Source organism: Apodemus sylvaticus, chromosome 3 (genome assembly GCF_947179515.1).
Source record: "Apodemus sylvaticus chromosome 3, mApoSyl1.1, whole genome shotgun sequence".
Lineage (NCBI taxonomy): Eukaryota > Metazoa > Chordata > Mammalia > Rodentia > Muridae > Apodemus > Apodemus sylvaticus.
This window is the reverse complement of record NC_067474.1, coordinates 96,485,365-96,502,477: the sequence shown is the minus strand read 5'-3', so window position 1 is coordinate 96,502,477 and position 17,113 is coordinate 96,485,365. Positions and strand designations below refer to the sequence as shown.

Here is a 17,113-nt window from a genome sequence, read left to right as displayed (position 1 = left end):
ATTATGTGTGTATGACTATTTGTGTGTATCCGTGGGGGACGGTACATGCACATGTATGTGCAAGTGCCCACAGTGTTGTATTCCCAGAGCTGAAATATGGATGTTTGTGAATAGATGCCTGATGTCAGTGCTAACAACCAAAGTCAGGCTCTCTCAGCAAGAACAGCAAGTGATCTTAAACACCAAGCCATCTTTCTAGGGCCTGAATTATACATTATACATTAAACATTTTAAATGGTTGAAATTATTAAGTTTTGCAAAAGAAAAGCTCAATAAATATAGATTTTCCAAACTATACAACCAGCTAGGAATTCAACTCGATAGAGAAATGAATGTATCTTAAAATATACAGCATGAAACACTATAATTACTTTCTTCTTTTTTCTTTTTCTTAATCCCTAAACCTGAAATTGATCCCCTAAGAATATCAATAAAAATTTAACTTCTGACCTACACCATAAACTCACATCACCAGGCATAGGACCACATGCCTGTCGTCCCAGCAATTGGGAGACTGAGGCAGGAGGATGGTGATCTTGAGGCCAATCTGCAATACAAAACAAGACCCTATTACAAAAGAGAGGCATCAATGAATACATGGTTTTTAATTTTATACTTTTCAATTATATGTTTGTATGTGGTTATGTGCACATGAGTACCCATGCCTTCAGAGGCATCAGAATCTCCTGGAGCTATAGTTACAGGCAGTTGTGAACCATCAGATGTAGGTTCTGGATTCGAACTCAGGTCTTCTGGAAAAGTACCATTAACTGCTGAGACCTCTCTCCAATCCAATAAACTCACGTTTTAAAACAATCAAAATTATTCTTTGGGATACCTGTCATAAGATTGGCTCCAGGATGAGACATTGACTCACTCAAGACATAAAATCGAATCATGTCAATTTGCTATCGCGGTGAAGCAGTGCTGGCGTGTATCTTAGATGGTCTTCCCATATGTTCTGCAATGTTTCTGTTGGTGGTGCTAGGTACTGAACTAAGGCGTCACACATGCTGACTGCACATTCTGCCACTGAGTAACCTTCTCACATCTCCCACAGTTTCTGAGTCATCTCTAGGTTATATATACCTAAAACAATGTCAATGCTATAAAAATTGCATTTTAGTTATCTATGCTATTTGAGATGGAAGGCAAAAATATCTACATGTTTAGCCCGAGTATTATTTCTTTTCCAAGAAGATTTGAGATGTGGCAGATTAGGAGCCAGTCAGTCAGTAACGTGTTTGATATAAAAGCACAGGAACCGGCGTTCAGACCAGCACACCCCACATGCAAAGCCAGGATCAGTGGCACGCATCTAAATGTCAACAGTGGGGTTATAATTCAGACATATCCCTGGAGTTCACTGGGCAGCCAGCTTAATCAGTGAGGTCCAGGTAGAGCGACAGAGCCTGTTCCAGAACAAAGTAGACGAGACTGAGGAAAACACCTGATGCTAACCTATGGCCTCCACATACACGCATACACACATGCCCAAAAGACATTATTGTACACATACACAAACAAATATACATGAACACACACATATACTCACACACAATCTGTGCTTAGTTAAAACTACAAGAGTAAAACAGATAGGTATCAAGAAGCACCAGTGTGCATGCTTCTCTCTTCATTTATAATTAAAAATTGTATTAGTATATATGAATATACATAGGTTTGGACAGGGTGTGTGCTTATGTGTATGTATGTGTGTGTGTGTGTCTAAGTGTGTGTACTTTTCCATCCTAATATACAGAAGATACAAATAAAAACCAAGATACACTTTACTGAAAGTCTAAATTTCAGATCTGAAGCATACCCATATATATTGTCCGAGTATTGAACTATCTATACTACTGGCTAAACCTTCTGGGGGCAAAAAACAATTATGGTTTCAAAGGACTTAAATGTACCACATTTTCTGTATCCATTCCTCTGTTGAGGGACATCTGGGTTCATTCCACCTTCTGGCAATTATAAATAAGGCTGCTATGAACATAGTGGTGCATGTGTCCCTATTACATGTTGGAGAATCTTCTGGGTATATGTCCAGGAGTGGTATAGCTGGGTCCTTTGGTAGTACTATGTCCAATTTTCTGAGGAACTACCAAACTGGTTTCCAGAGCAATCCTACCAGCAGTGGAGGAGTGTTCCTCTTTCTCCACATCCTTGCCAGCACCTGCTGTCACCTGAGTTTTTGATCTTAGCCATTCTGACTAGTGTGAGGTGGCATCTCTGGGTTGTTTTGATTTGTATTTCCCTGATGAGTAAGGATGTTGAACTTCTTTAGGTGCTTCTCAGCCATCCAATATTCCTCAGGTGAAAATTCTTTGTTTAGATCCATACCCCATTTTGTAATAGGGTTATTTGGTTCTCTGGAGTCTAACTTCTTGAGTTCTTTGTATATATTGGCCTGTGTCGGCTGTTGGGTTAGTAAAGATCTTCTTAGGCAAATGGATGGAACTAGAAAATATCATCCTGAGTAATGTAACCCAATTGCAAAGAGCATACATGGTATGTACTCACTGATAAGTAAATATTAGCCCAGAAGCTTGGAATATACAAGATACAATTCACAGACCAAACAAAAGCTCAAGAAGAAGGGAGATAAAGGTATAGATACTTTGGTCCTTCTTAGAAGGGGGAACAAAATACCCATGTGAAGAGATACAGAGACAAAGTGTGTAGCAGAGACTGAAGGAAACTTCAGAGACTGCCCTACCTGGGGATCCATCCCATATATAGTCACCAAACCCAGACACTATTGAGGATGCCAACAAGTGCATGCTGACAGGAGCCTGATATAGCTGTCTCCTGAGAGGAGGCTCTTCCAGTACCTGACAAATACAGAGGTGGATGCTCTCAGCCAACCATTGGACTGAGCACAGGGTCGCCAATGGAGGAGCTAGAAAAAGGACCCAAGAGGCTGAAGGAACTTGCAGCCCCATAGGAGGAACAACAATATGAACCAACCTGTGCCCTCAGAGCTCCCAAGGACTAAACCACCAACCAAAGAATACACATGGACGGACCCCTGGCTCCAGCTGCTTTTGTAGCTGAGGATAGCCTTGTTGAACATCAAAGGGAGGAGAGACCCTTGGTCCTGAGAAGGCTAGATGCCCCAGTATAGGGAAATGCCAGGACAGGGAAGTGGGAGTGGGTGGGTTGGTGAGCAAGGGGATAGAGGGATAGGATAGGGTGTTTTCTGACGGGAAACCAGGAAAGGGGATAACATTTGAAATGTAAATAAAGAAAATATCTAATGAAATAAAAAGCAAAGAAACCTAAATGAAAATAGAACCCAGACTATTAAACTTTTCCAAAATGTTTTTAGCAATTTAAAAATGTTATTTTCAAAACTTCAAAGTATACAGTAGCCTAGTGGGGTTTTTTATTTTGTTTTTGCTTATTTTTTAAGCACAATGCTTAACTTTTTATTTCTGTGGGGTTTTATTTTAATTTTAATTAATTAATGAATTTACTTTACATCCTGGCTGCTGTTTTCCCTCTCTCCTCTCCTCCCCGTCTTTTCCCCTCCACCCCTCCCCATCCACTCCTCTTCCCTTTGTCTTCAGAAAAGTGGGACTAGTGTTTTTTTTAAGTATTACGATATATTGAATATTAGTTTACGATTATTTCATCTCTTTAAAAGTATTAGTTTTATTTGGCTCTCTGGAGTCTAACTTCTTGAGTTCTTTGTATATATTGGATATTAGCCCTCTGTCAGATGTAGAGTTGGTGAAGATCTTTTCCCACTTTGTTGGTTGCCATTTTGTCTGAATGACAGTGTCCTTTGCCTTATAAAAACTTTGTAATTTTATGAGGTCCCATTTGTCAATTCTTGATCTTTTTTTTTTCCTCTCCAACCCGTGCTACATTGTAGGTTCAGCTTCACCATTCTGAAAGCAAAGCCGTTCTTTTTTTTTTTTATTTTTTTATTCGACATAATTTATTTACATTTCAAATGATTTCCCCTTTTCTAGCCCCCCACTCCCCGAAAGTCCCGCAAGCCCCCTTCTCTCCCCCTGTCCTCCCACCCACCCCTTCCCACTTCCCCGTTCTGGTTTTGCTGAATACTGCTTCACTGAGTCTTTCCAGAACAAGGAGCCACTCCTCCTTTCTTCTTGTACCTCATTTGATGTGTGGATTATGTTTTGGGTATTCCAGTTTTCTAGGTTAATATCCACTTATTAGTGAGTGCATACCATGATTCACCTTTTGAGTCTGGGTTACCTCACTTAGTATGATATTCTCTAGCTCCATCCATTTGTCTAAGAATTTCATGAATTCATTGTTTCTAATGGCTGAATAGTACTCCATTGTGTAGATATACCACATTTTTTGCATCCACTCTTCGGTTGAAAGATATCTGGGTTCTTTCCAGCATCTGGCAATTATAAATAGGGCTGCTATGAACATAGTAGAGCATGTATCCTTATTACATGCTGGGGAATCCTCTGGGTATATGCCCAGGAGTAGTATAGCAGGGTCTTCTGGAAGTAAGGTGCCCAGTTTTCGGAGGAACCGCCAGACTGATTTCCAGAGTGGTTGTACCAATTTGCAACCCCACCAGCAGTGGAGGAGTGTTCCTCTTTCTCCACATCCTCTCCAACACCTGCTGTCTCCTGAATTTTTAATCTTAGCCATTCTGACTGGTGTAAGATAAAATCTCAGGGTTGTTTTGATTTGCATTTCCCTAATGACTAATGAAGTTGAGCATTTCTTAAGATGCTTCTCCGCCATCCGAAGTTCTTCAGGTGAGAATTCTTTGTTTAACTCTGTACCCCATTAATAGGGTTGTTCGGTTTTCTGGAGTCTAACTTCTTGAGTTCTTTATATATATTGGATATTAGCCCTCTATCTGATGTAGGATTGGTGAAGATCTTTTCCTTGACAGATACCAAATACCAAAATTAAATCAGGACCAACTAGACCATCTAAACAGTCCCATAATGCCTAAAGAAATAGAAGGAGTCATAGAAAGTCTTCCAACCAAAAAAAGCACAGGACCAGATGGTTTCAGTGCAGAATTCTATCAGACCTTCAAAGAAGAGTTAACACCAATACTCTTCAAACTATTCCACAAAATAGAAACAGAAGGAACACTACCCAATTCCTTCTACGAAGCCACAATTATGCTGATACCAAAGCCACACAACGATCCAACAAAGAAAGAGAACTTCAGACCAATTTCCCTTATGAACATCGATGCAAAAATACTCAATAAAATTCTTGCCAACCGAATCCAAGAACACATCAAAACGATCATCCACCATGATCAAGTAGGCTTTATCCCGGGAATGCAGGATTGGTTCAATATACGGAAATCCATCAATACAATCCACTACATAAACAAACTCAAAGAACAAAACCACATGGTCATTTCATTGGATGCTGAAAAAGCATTTGACAAAATTCAGCATCCTTTCATGCTTAAAGTCTTGGAGAGAACAGGAATTCAAGGCCCATACCTAAACATAGTAAAAGCAATATACAGCAAACCGGTAGCCAGCATCAAACTAAATGGAGAGAAACTTGAAGCAATCCCACTGAAATCAGGGACCAGACAAGGCTGCCCCCTTTCTCCTTATCTTTTCAATATTGTACTTGAGGTACTAGCTCGGGCAATTCGACAACATAAGGAGGTCAAAGGGATACAAATTGGAAAGGAAGAAGTCAAACTATCATTATTTGCAGACGACATGATAGTCTACCTAAGTGACCCAAAAAACTCCACTAGAGAGCTCCTACAGCTGATAAACAACTTCAGCAAAGTGGCAGGTTATAAAATCAACTCAAGCAAATCAGTGGCCTTCCTATACTCAAAGGATAAGCAGGCTGAGAAAGAAATTAGGGAAATGACCCCCTTCACAATAGCCACAAACAGTATAAAGTATCTTGGGGTGACTCTTACCAAACATGTGAAAGATCTGTATGACAAGAACTTCAAGACTCTGAAGAAGGAAATGGAAGAAGACCTCAAAAAATGGGAAAACCTCCCATGCTCATGGATCGGTAGAATCAATATAGTTAAAATGGCCATTTTGACAAAAGCAATATACATATTCAATGCAATGCCCATCAAAATCCCAACTCAATTCTTCACAGAGTTAGAAAGAGCAATTATCAAATTCATCTGGAACAACAAAAAACCCAGGATAGCTAAAACTATTCTCAGCAACAAAAGAAAATCTGGGGGAATCAGTATCCCTGACCTCAAGCAATACTACAGAGCAATAGTGTTAAAAACTGCATGGTATTGGTACAGTGACAGGCAGGAGGATCAATGGAACAGGATTGAAGATCCAGAAATGAACCCACACACCTATGGCCACTTGATCCTCGACACAGGGGCTGAAAACATCCAATGGAAAAAAGAGAGCCTTTTCAACAAATGGTGCTGGTTCAACTGGAGGTCAGCATGCAGAAGAATGCAAATTGATCCATCCTTGTCTCCTTGTACTAAGCTCAACTCCAAATGGATCAAGGACCTCCACATAAAGCCAGACACTCTGAAGCTAATAGAAAAGAAACTGGGAAGACCCTTGAGGACATTGGTACAGGGAGAAAATTTCTGAACAGAACACCAATAGCGTATGCTCTAAGAGCAAGAATTGACAAATGGGACCTCATAAAATTACAAAGTTTCTGTACGGCAAAGGACACCATCAAAAGGACAAATCGGCAACTAACAAATTGGGAAAAGATCTTCACCAATCCTACATCAGATAGAGGGCTAATATCCAATATATATAAAGAACTTAAGAAGTTAGACTCCAGAAAACCAAACAACCCTATTAAAAAAGAGAATTGCTTTTTCTAACTCTATGAAGAACTGAGTGGGATTTTGATGGGGATTGCATTGAATCTATAGATTGCTTTTGGCAAAATGGCCATTTTAACTATATTAATCCTGCCAATCCACGAGCATGGCAGATTTTTCCATTTTCTGAGGTCTTCTTCGATTTCCTTCTTCAGAGACCTGAAGTTCTTGTCATATAGATCTTTCACTTGTTTGGTTAGAGTCACACCAAGATACTTCATATTGTTTGTGGCTATTTTGAAGGGTGTCATTTCCCTAACTTCTTTCTCAGCCTGCTTATCCTTTGAGTATAGGAAGGCAACTGATTTGCTTGAGTTGATTTTATAACCAGCCACTTTGCTGACGTTGTTTATCAGCTGTAGGAGTTCTCTGGTGGAGGTTTTCGGGTCACTTAAGTAGACTATCATGTCATCTGCAAATAGTGATAATTTGACTTCTTCCTCTCCAATTTGTATCCCCTTGACCTCCTTATGTTGTCTTTTCTATTAGTTTCAGTGTGTCTGGCTTTATGTAGAGGTCCTTGATCCACTTGGAGTTGAGCTTAGTACAAGGAGATAAGGATGGATCAATTCATATTCTGCATGCTGACCTCCAGTTGAACCAGCACCATTTGTTGAAAAGGCTATCTTTTTTCTACTGGATGTTTTCAGCTCCTTTGTCGAAGATCAAGTGGCCATAGATGTGTGGATTCATTTCTGGATCTTCAGTCCTGTTCCATTGATCCTCCTGCCTGTCACTGTACCAATACCATGCAGTTTTTAACACTATTGCTCTGTGGTATTGCTTGAGGTCTGAGATATTGATTTCCCCAAGAAGTTCTTTTGCTGTTAAGAATAGTTTTAGCTATCCTAGGTTTTTTGTTATTCCAGATGAATTTGAGAATTGCTCTTTCTAACTCTATAACCCTATTAAAAATGGTATACAGAGCTAAACAAAGAATTTTCACCTGAAGAATTTTGAATGGCTGAGAAGCACAAGAAATGTTCAACATCCTTAGTCATTAGGGAAATGAAAATCAAAACGACCCTGTGATTTCACCTCACACCAGTCAGAATGGCTAAGATTAAAAACTCAGGAAACAGCAGGTATTGGAGAGGATGTGGAGAAAGAGGAACATTCTTCACTGCTGGTGGGATTGCAAGCTAGTACAACCACTCTGGAAATCAGTCTGGTGGTTCCTCAGAAAACTGGGCACGTCACTTCCAGAGGACCCTGCTATACCACTCCTGGGCATATACCCAGAGGATTCCCTGGCATGCAACAAGGACACATGCTTCACTATATTCATAGAAGCCTTATTTATAATAGCCAGAAGCTGGAAAGAACTCAGATGTCCCTCAATGGAGGAATGAATACAGAAAATGTGGTATATTTACACAATGGAATACTACTCAGCAATTAGAAACAATGAATTCATGAAATTCTTAGGCAAATGGTTGGATCTGGAAAATATCATCCTAAGTGAGGTAACTCATTCACAAAAGAATACACATGGAATGCAGTCACTGAAAAGTGGATATTAGCCCAGAAGCTCTGAGTACCCAAGACACAATTCACATATCAAATCATTCCCAAGAAGAAGGAAGGAGAGGACCCTGGTCCTGGAAAGGCTTGATGTAGCAATGTAGGGGATTACCAGGACAGAGAAGTGGGAGGGGGTTGATTGTGGAAAGGGCAGAGGGAAGAAGGCTTATGGGACTTATGAGGAGAGGGGAACCGGGAAAGGGAAAATCATTTGGAATGTAAACAAAGAATATAGAAAAACAGTATTACTTTAGAGTATTAAAATTCTTCTAAATGTCATTTATTACTGTATATATCTTAAAAGTATTAGACATTTGCATTTAAAAAACTGCCAGTTAGAAAATAACACAAATATGTAAATAACATTGATTTTAAATAACGAGAGGCTGCCAAGATGACTCAGTGGGTATAAGCACATATCGCTAAGCTGGATGACCCAGGTTCAGTCCTGAAAATACACATGGTAGAAGGAGAAAAATAACTTCCACAAGCTGTTTTCTAGCCTCCATTAGTGTACCATATGAGTGTGCATGCAAACACATACATGTGCACACACATGCATGCACAGACATGCACACACACATGCACATACAATATATGAATAAATAAAAAACTCTTAATGAAACAATGAACGCATCTCTTCCTCTAGAAGATGGTGCTAAGACAGTATATAGCCAACAACTTTTTACTAATGTAACACACTTATGCTGCTAATTACTACATGTCATGCCACAGTTTATAATTCAAAAGCAATCAGTTTTAAAAATGATAGATCGTTGAATGGATTTTTCATTTTAAGAACATACTCATTAAGGAAGAAATTTCCATTTGAATCATTTGAATGCCTAGCTAAGTGTCTTAGTCAGGGTTTCCGTTGCTGTGTAGAGACATCATGACCAAGGTAACTTTTATAAAGGACAACATTTAATTGGAGCTGGCTTACAGGTTCAGAAGTTCAGTCCATTATCATCAAGATGGGAAGCATGGCTGTGCCCAGGTAGGCATGGTGCTGGAGAAGGAGCTGAAAGTTCTATGTCATGATCTGAAGGCAGCCAGGAGAAGACTAGTTTTCAGGCACCTAGGAGGAGGGTCTCAAAGCCCACCTACACAGTGACACACTTCCTCCAACAAGAGCATACCTACTTCAACAAGGCCATACCTCCTAATAATAGTACTCCCTGGGCCAAGTATATTCAAATCACCACACTAAGGTACACAGCTACTGCTGAATATATATCCTCTCTTTCCACGTGTTTATATAGACAACCGTTTAATAGCAGTCCAGTGTTTTGTCATCAGAGAACATAAAGAGAATGATGGTGACCTACAGGCCACTGAGCAAAGACCACAAATAACTGCAATGCACTTAGGCCAGTTTGGAGAAAACATAATTCTCATAGTTTTACCAAGTACCTAAAGGAAGTTCCAGAAAAGTAATGCCAATGTTGCTCACAGTTGTTTCTAAGTATGTTTCTGCTCAATTTATTTTTAAAGATAGTCAAAAATAATTAATCTGCTTTGAAGTTAATATAAACAATGGCCTATGTCCCCCAACCTGTCCCACCTGCAAGATGCACAGGGACAATGGTCACTCAGAGCTTGTGAGAGTGGCCAACCAATGACAGATTTAACTCAAGACTGAAGCCACAAGAGAGAGCCCATGCCACACCCTGCCTGGGTGCCCAGTGTCAGGAAGATGGATGGCTTAAAAAATAAAAATAAATAAACATTCAGTGAAATGATTCCTAATGATACTCTGTCGCACTTCTGCGGCCTACGCCAGTCATCATCAGAGAGCTTTCCTCCAGAAGCTGATGGCAGCAGAGCTTGGTGAACTGCAACAGACGCCAGAGGCGTCAAGGGCACCAGGAGAACATGGCCCACAGAATCAGCTAGGCAGAACTCACAGGAGCTCACAGAGACTGAAGCAGCAATGGGGCAAAGGTCTGTGCTAGATCCTCTATATACAGGAAAGGTCTATGTTAGATCCTCTGTGTACAGGAAGGGTCTGTGCTAGATCCTCTGTATACAGGAAGGGTCTGTGCTAGATCCTCTGTATACAGGAAGGGTCTGTGCTAGATCCTCTGTATACAGGAAGGGTCTGTGCTAGATCCTCTGTATACAGGAAGGGTCTGTGCTAGATCCTCTGTATACAGGAAGGGTCTGTGCTAGATCCTCTGTATACAGGAAGGGTCTGTGCTAGATCCTCTGTATACAGGAAGGGTCTGTGCTAGATCCTCTGTATACAGGAAAGGTCTGTGTTAGATCCTCTGTGTACAGGAAGGGTCTATGCTAGATCCTCTCTATACAGGAAGGGTCTGTGTTAGATCCTCTGTGTACAGGAAGGGTCTGTGCTAGATCCTCTGTATACAGGAAGGATCTGTGCTAGATCCTCTGTATACAGGAAGGGTCTGTGCTAGATCCTCTGTGTATAGGAAGAGTCTGTGCTAGATCCTCTGTATACAGGAAGGGTCTGTGCTAGATCCTCTGTGTACAGGAAGGGTCTGTGCTAGATCCTCTGTGTACAGGAAGGGTGTGTGCTAGATCCTCTGTATACAGGAAGGGCCTGTGCTAGATCCTCTGTGTACAGGAAGGGTCTGTGCTAGATCCTCTGTATACAGGAAGGGTCTGTGCTAGATCCTCTGTATACAGGAAGGGTCTGTGCTAGATCCTCTGTATACAGGAAGGGTCTGTGCTAGATCCTCTGTATACAGGAAGGGTCTGTGCTAGATCCTCTGTATACAGGAAGGGTCTGTGCTAGATCCTCTGTATACAGGAAGGGTCTGTGCTAGATCCTCTGTATACAGGAAGGGTCTTGCTAGATCCTCTGTATACAGGAAGGGTCTATGCTAGATCCTCTGTATACAGGAAGGGTCTGTGCTAGATCCTCTGTATACATGATGTGCTTGTTGGTTTGGTGTTTTTGTTTGGGCTCCTAACAGTGGAGTAGGGTGTCTGACTCTTGGGCCTGCCTATGGGACCCTGCCCTCCTACCAGGCTGCCTTGTCCAACCTTGGAATGAGGATTTATGCCAGGTCTCATTGCATCTGGGAGGCCGGTCTTTTCTGAAGTAAAACCAAGGAGTAGATATGGGGAAGGTGTGGAAGACTGGGAAGAATGGAGGGAAGGGACGCTGCAGCCAGGATGTATTGCATGAGAGAAAAAATTTTTGCAAAGAAAAAAATAAAGTAAAATAAAACAAAACTTTAAAAACAAAATAAAAAATAAAAATAATGATCCAAATAGTCATAGCACATGTTGAATGATTTTTAAAACTATAATACCTTATGAAGCATGTTTTCTACTGTTCTCATGTGATTGGCAACACATTCTTTGTCTCTAGAAAAAAGAGAGAAAACAGGTGTGAGTATAACCCAAGTCTTTCTACATTTGTTTACACTTTGGCCTAAGTCATTGTAACTAGTTGTCTTTGATCTCCCTTTTAAAACCTGGGAGGTAGCCTGGTAAATGAAGTGCTTTCTATGTAAGGGTGACAGGACCCAGATCCCCCGCACACATGGGAAGCCTTGATGGCAGCCTGTAATTTGAGTCCTCAAGGAAGACTCAGGCTCCTGGTCAAGCTGGAGAGCATGACTAGAGGGAATTAGTGAGCTCCAGGCTTAATGACAGGCCTTGACTCAGAGACAAACAGAATGAAAGGCAATCCCAAAGACTCAACATCAACCTATGGCTGTCACATTCTCTCTCTCTCTCTCTCTCTCTCTCTCTCTCTCTCTCTCTCTCACACACACACACACACACACACACACACACACACACACACTTATGCTACATACATGTGGGAAACGTATAAAATTTAACCATAGCCACTGAAATATGTTATACTTAACCCCCATGCTCACTTGCGTTACTTGACCTAAACTGGGGGGAGGGACCATTAAGTTAAGAGAATGGAAAAAATAAAGAGTCAATGATTACATTATTCATAATTTCAGATGTTCTGAAAACACAAGACATTCTTTCTATCTTTAATTGGTGGCAGAACGTTGTAAATGGTGATGCTGTATAAAATACAGCCTTCCTTCACAGCCCTTTCATGGTGTCATAACCTGACCACATGTATGCGGTTACAGGTTCTCTGCTTGGCCTGTGTACTTAATTCAGCTTTCACAAGGAAATATAAACACTAAGTGAAAATGCTGAAGACTAGACTTTAATGATAGTAATCAGGCCTCTTTAGTTGTCTAGGATCCTATGTCCTTAGGAACAAGCCATGGACACCTAAGTCCCAAGTTGATTGATGCCCTGTAAAACCACAACGTAAACCTGGAGGTTTTATAAGCCTGTGGCCACACACCCATGAATCTAGGTCCTGTGACAATCAGGGTTAATAACTTAGTCTATCTCTGCACTTGATGCAAGGAGATCAAGAAAATGGAAACAAAAAAAAAAGAAAACAAAATGGTAACAAATCTGAGTTAAACTTACATTTTTAGAAGTAAAAATTATATACATTTAATATGGAGATGCAATATTATACAGTTGTACAAAAAAACTTTCCAAAAAAAAGACTATTAGTTGATATTCAAGCAAACCAATATTTGTACTTTGGAATTCATCTCCTCATCATACATAAGTGATGTCATCAACCCAGAAGCAATAGGTATTGTTGTTCCAAGATCACAGATACCCTACTCCATGATTTACAGGCTTTACCCTGTAACTTTACAGAGTACAGTCACATTCAGTTTGTATCTAACAGGAGTCTGTCTCAAAATGTTAATATTTTTACATTTTCATGAATTAAAAATTCTAAACACATACAAGGAGTCAATTAGAATCGTGTGTTTCTTTAATTCTTTTCATTGTGCTGCTGAACAAAATCCTGTCTTGAAGTCCAAAACCTGGTTATGAGGAAACAAATGAGAGCTTGGCAGAACTGTTCAATTTGACTTTCAAAGTGTACGCATGTCCATGTTACGTGGTAAAAAGGGAAGCATCCTCTGCATTTACATGGCTGTTTACGTTGAAATGGTATCTTTCCATTAAATATGCTATAGTATATGCCTATACAAGCTTAAATGGATTCCCACGGTTGACATGTTTTAGCTGCATTTTAAGGCTATGCTACACATACTGATTGTTTACCAACATTTCCTTATGGAAGTATTACTTGTGATATTGGTAGAATCTACAAAGCAAAGTCAGGGTGGGAGCCAGTGGAGTAGAAGGTTGATAAGGATAAATAAGGTTGATAAGGGAAAACAATATAGAAACAAATAATGTGACTATGTGAAGCTTTTAAATAAACAATTTTATACTCTGTTTTAATGAAAACATGGCCTCAAACATGTAACGCCAACACTGAGCACCAGATATGCATAATGTGAGGATTCAGAGACGCATAGGCTTCTGAGGCTCCTCAATAAAATATACACTTAGAGTGTTAAGAGTTTTCTTTTTGAGGGTATATCAGAGAATTTCAAAGACAGACAGCTGCACTTTTGTTTTCTAGCACTGTATTATCCAGGGCTAAAACCCAGAGCATGAAAGTAAGAATTGATCTTTTGTCTGTTTGAAGTGATCTCCCCACGGTCTGAATGCTCACTTGGCTGCCATGCGGAGGGCACTCTCTGCGTCACGGATGTTCTCCTCCAGTCGACGCTTGTCCTGCTCCAGCTGGGTGAGATGTCTATTGAGCTGACGCAGAGATTGATCTTTCCTTCTCAGCTCCATCTTTGCCTCGGAGAGACTCTGCAAGTAGACAGAAAACAGAGCTACTTGTCAGCCCTGATAATTACCTTCAATTTATGCCACAGGCTATTAGACAAGGAAGAACACAGCCTGGCCGAGAGGAGAGCTGGGTCATTACACATCAAGGTTTAACAAATTTCCTGCAAAAATTTTTACATGCTTGCTAGTCAGAAATGAGAACTATACTGTTTTGAGAAATATTTGGTTCCAAGACGTAATTCTATTTTATTGTGTTAAGTAAAACAAACCATATTATTACTAAAAATTTCTTGTTACAGAAATCTCAAGCTATAACTCTTTTTTTAACGATGAAAAATAAAGAATTGGTAGGACGAAGGTACACAAAGGTTAGATTACACTGAACTCCAGACATAACTAAGCGCTCTCAGATGCCCCACAGGAGTGCAGAGCTGGGGGAGGGAACCAGCATGCCAGGCAAAATGGTGGACTCACGTGTTTTTATAACAACAGATTTTTTATGACAGATTGTTATACACATTTCAGTAGACAAATGGGACTCAGAAATAATTTTTACTTGCTTCCTAACAAATAACTTCCATATCAAGGATAACCACATAAGTATAATCAGCATGTTTTATCTAATGAGACAGTTAATGCTGGCATTCGTGATGAGTTAGGGTTTATAAATGCTTTCCTAATCACAGAAGTACAAACTTTGAGGACTCACAGTTCTTTAAATAACAGTTTAGAATAGAAATTCTAGCATGCAATTGCACAACTTTTTTGAAGGGTTAAGGGAGAAAGTATTAGAATGAGAAAAAAATAAGGGATATTTTCTAGACTAGGTTGCAAAATAGTATGGGAATCAGATGATCTAAACACCAAAACTCTGCTCGTCCCTTGTCATATAAAATTCCTAAAATAAGCTTATCAAACAGGTTTTACAATTAAATTTGTTGAACAGTCAGTCAAACAACTGACTACACACACTTCTGGTTATTTTTTTACTAGTCAGCCACACATGAATATACACAGATGTGGTTCACAGCCCATGAAGAAGAAGCAATACGCTTGTGTTTCATATTTGAAACTCTCCTCTTAATATAGTCACAAAGATAGTATAAAACCTAAGCCACTTAGGTGAGCTAAAGCAATTAATTCCAAATGATTGGGAATTGAAAGGGATCCAGTCAAAATGCTGCATGCTCTTAAATTCAGTAATTCATTTTCAGTCAAGTTACTACTACACATACAAGCATCAAAAATAAGTAATCAGACAAAAATGATTACTCATTAGATGCTTAATTTTCAAACTTTAATATTAATAGATATTTAAGAACATTGCAAAGTTGATCAATGGGCACAGCATGATCGTCAAATAGAAGACATTCCGGTGGGCCATCGTACAGCAATGTGACCATCAGTAACAGCAACACACCGCATGTCTTTAAAGCTAAAAAATGACCTGAGTATTTCTCCTACAAAAAAAAAAAGGTAAGTACTCAGAAGACAGATGTACTTTAAATCTGATTTAAGCATTACATAATGCATACATGTACTGAATCATCACATATTACTAAAGAAGATGTGCCTTTATTTTTATGTTAAAAATGTATCTATCTTAAATATTTGAAAAAGAATATTCACCAAGGAAATTTTCAAACATTGTTGAAAGATATCAAAGAACATATTCTTTTATTTAAAAAAATCCAATTCCAGCAATTTTGCTAAGATACTTAAAGGCATATCTAGAGATTCTTTGTTTAAAAAACAAAACCTACTTGGTTTAAATTTAGTATTTCTGATATATCCCTAGCAATTAAAAAGGCTACATTTCTACTGTCAGTTAGCATAAAGCTTTAATAACTCTTCTTCCAAAAGAAGTGATAAATAGCTGCCAATGCATTAAAACTGCTGTGCTTAGCAAGCCTTAGGATTGGAGTGTGTACATGTGAAAGGGCTACCAGAGTTTTAACATTCAGTCAGCCTTGCCAGTCCAATCTGATAGAGTGTAGCAGTTTGCTTCATTTTAAACCACACTGGCCTGTTCAACAATCTATGCTGTACAGTCACAGAAGTTATAACCCAGCAACATAACCTTCATATAGCCAAATTGACTCGAGGCTGTTATTTCAAGTTCATCTCATAAGAGCTATGATGGCCATCAGACCCCCACCCCCACTAAAGCTTATATTATCTCAGGGCTGTGGAAAACAAACACTTACAGAGTTTCTTGAATGTGAAAACAGAAGCAGAAAATTTTTATTTAAAATAACTGTTATTTTTAAGTTTAGGCTTAGAATTCTTGTTTTAAAGAGCTGGGGGCACCTAACCAAGGAATCTATAAACACCAATGCGCCCTAAAGTTCATGCAAATGTGTGTAAAACACAAAATTATAAAAAGTGTGTCAAAAAATATGTTTTCACCTTAATACTAATCTTTCTGATCAGAAATTGGAATCCTTTTAAAAATTCTGAGCTTCAGTTAAAACTAATTTTATGTACACCACATACTTGCACATAAATCTATGTCACATATAAAATCCACACCCGACTTGTAAAGTTTTAGGTTGTGCTTCTCTCCTCTCTTGCTTGGATTCACCTAATTAAAACCCACGATAAATTTTATGGACTCTAATATCTCTAACTGAATGACTGCAACCAAGAGGGTGTGCCTCTGGGCAGCGAGGCAGCAATGATAAGCAGCAGGTTAGCCACTAATTTCTCAGCCAGGGTAGATTGTGGAAGTGTGATGTTCTGATATCCGAGGAACTGTTCAGGAGAGAATAGGATAAATCAAGTTTAATAACTCTGCTCCTAATTGTTCCCCCAATGCTCAACTCTAATTACTTGGAGAACTCTCCTGACTGTCACCTGATATTAAGTTGTTGGAGGCTGAGCCTGGAACAGCGAGATAATCAATAAACATTTAGTGGGGAGAAGAATGAAGATCCTGTTAAGCAGTGGGAACCTGCAGCACCCAAAGCCCTTCTGCTCATGAGAAAACCTGTGGGACAGCCATAGTGATTGCAAAGCAATAATCCAAAGCACTGCTTTTAGGCCTGGAGGCCTTTAGGCAAGAGTACA

General features: G+C 39.5%; 1 protein-coding gene across 1 annotated transcript in view; it reads right to left on the bottom strand.

The window, feature by feature from the left end:
- Ccdc171 (coiled-coil domain containing 171) overlaps nucleotides 1-17,113 on the bottom strand; it is a 338,028-nt gene that overhangs the window by 128,179 nt on the left and 192,736 nt on the right. Inside the window, exons 22-23 of the mRNA XM_052176698.1 lie at nucleotides 13,920-14,065; nucleotides 11,635-11,689 (exon numbers count right to left, since the gene is read on the bottom strand). Coding sequence (XP_052032658.1) covers nucleotides 11,635-11,689; nucleotides 13,920-14,065 — 201 coding nt within the window. The remainder of the gene's footprint in view (nucleotides 1-11,634; nucleotides 11,690-13,919; nucleotides 14,066-17,113) is intronic.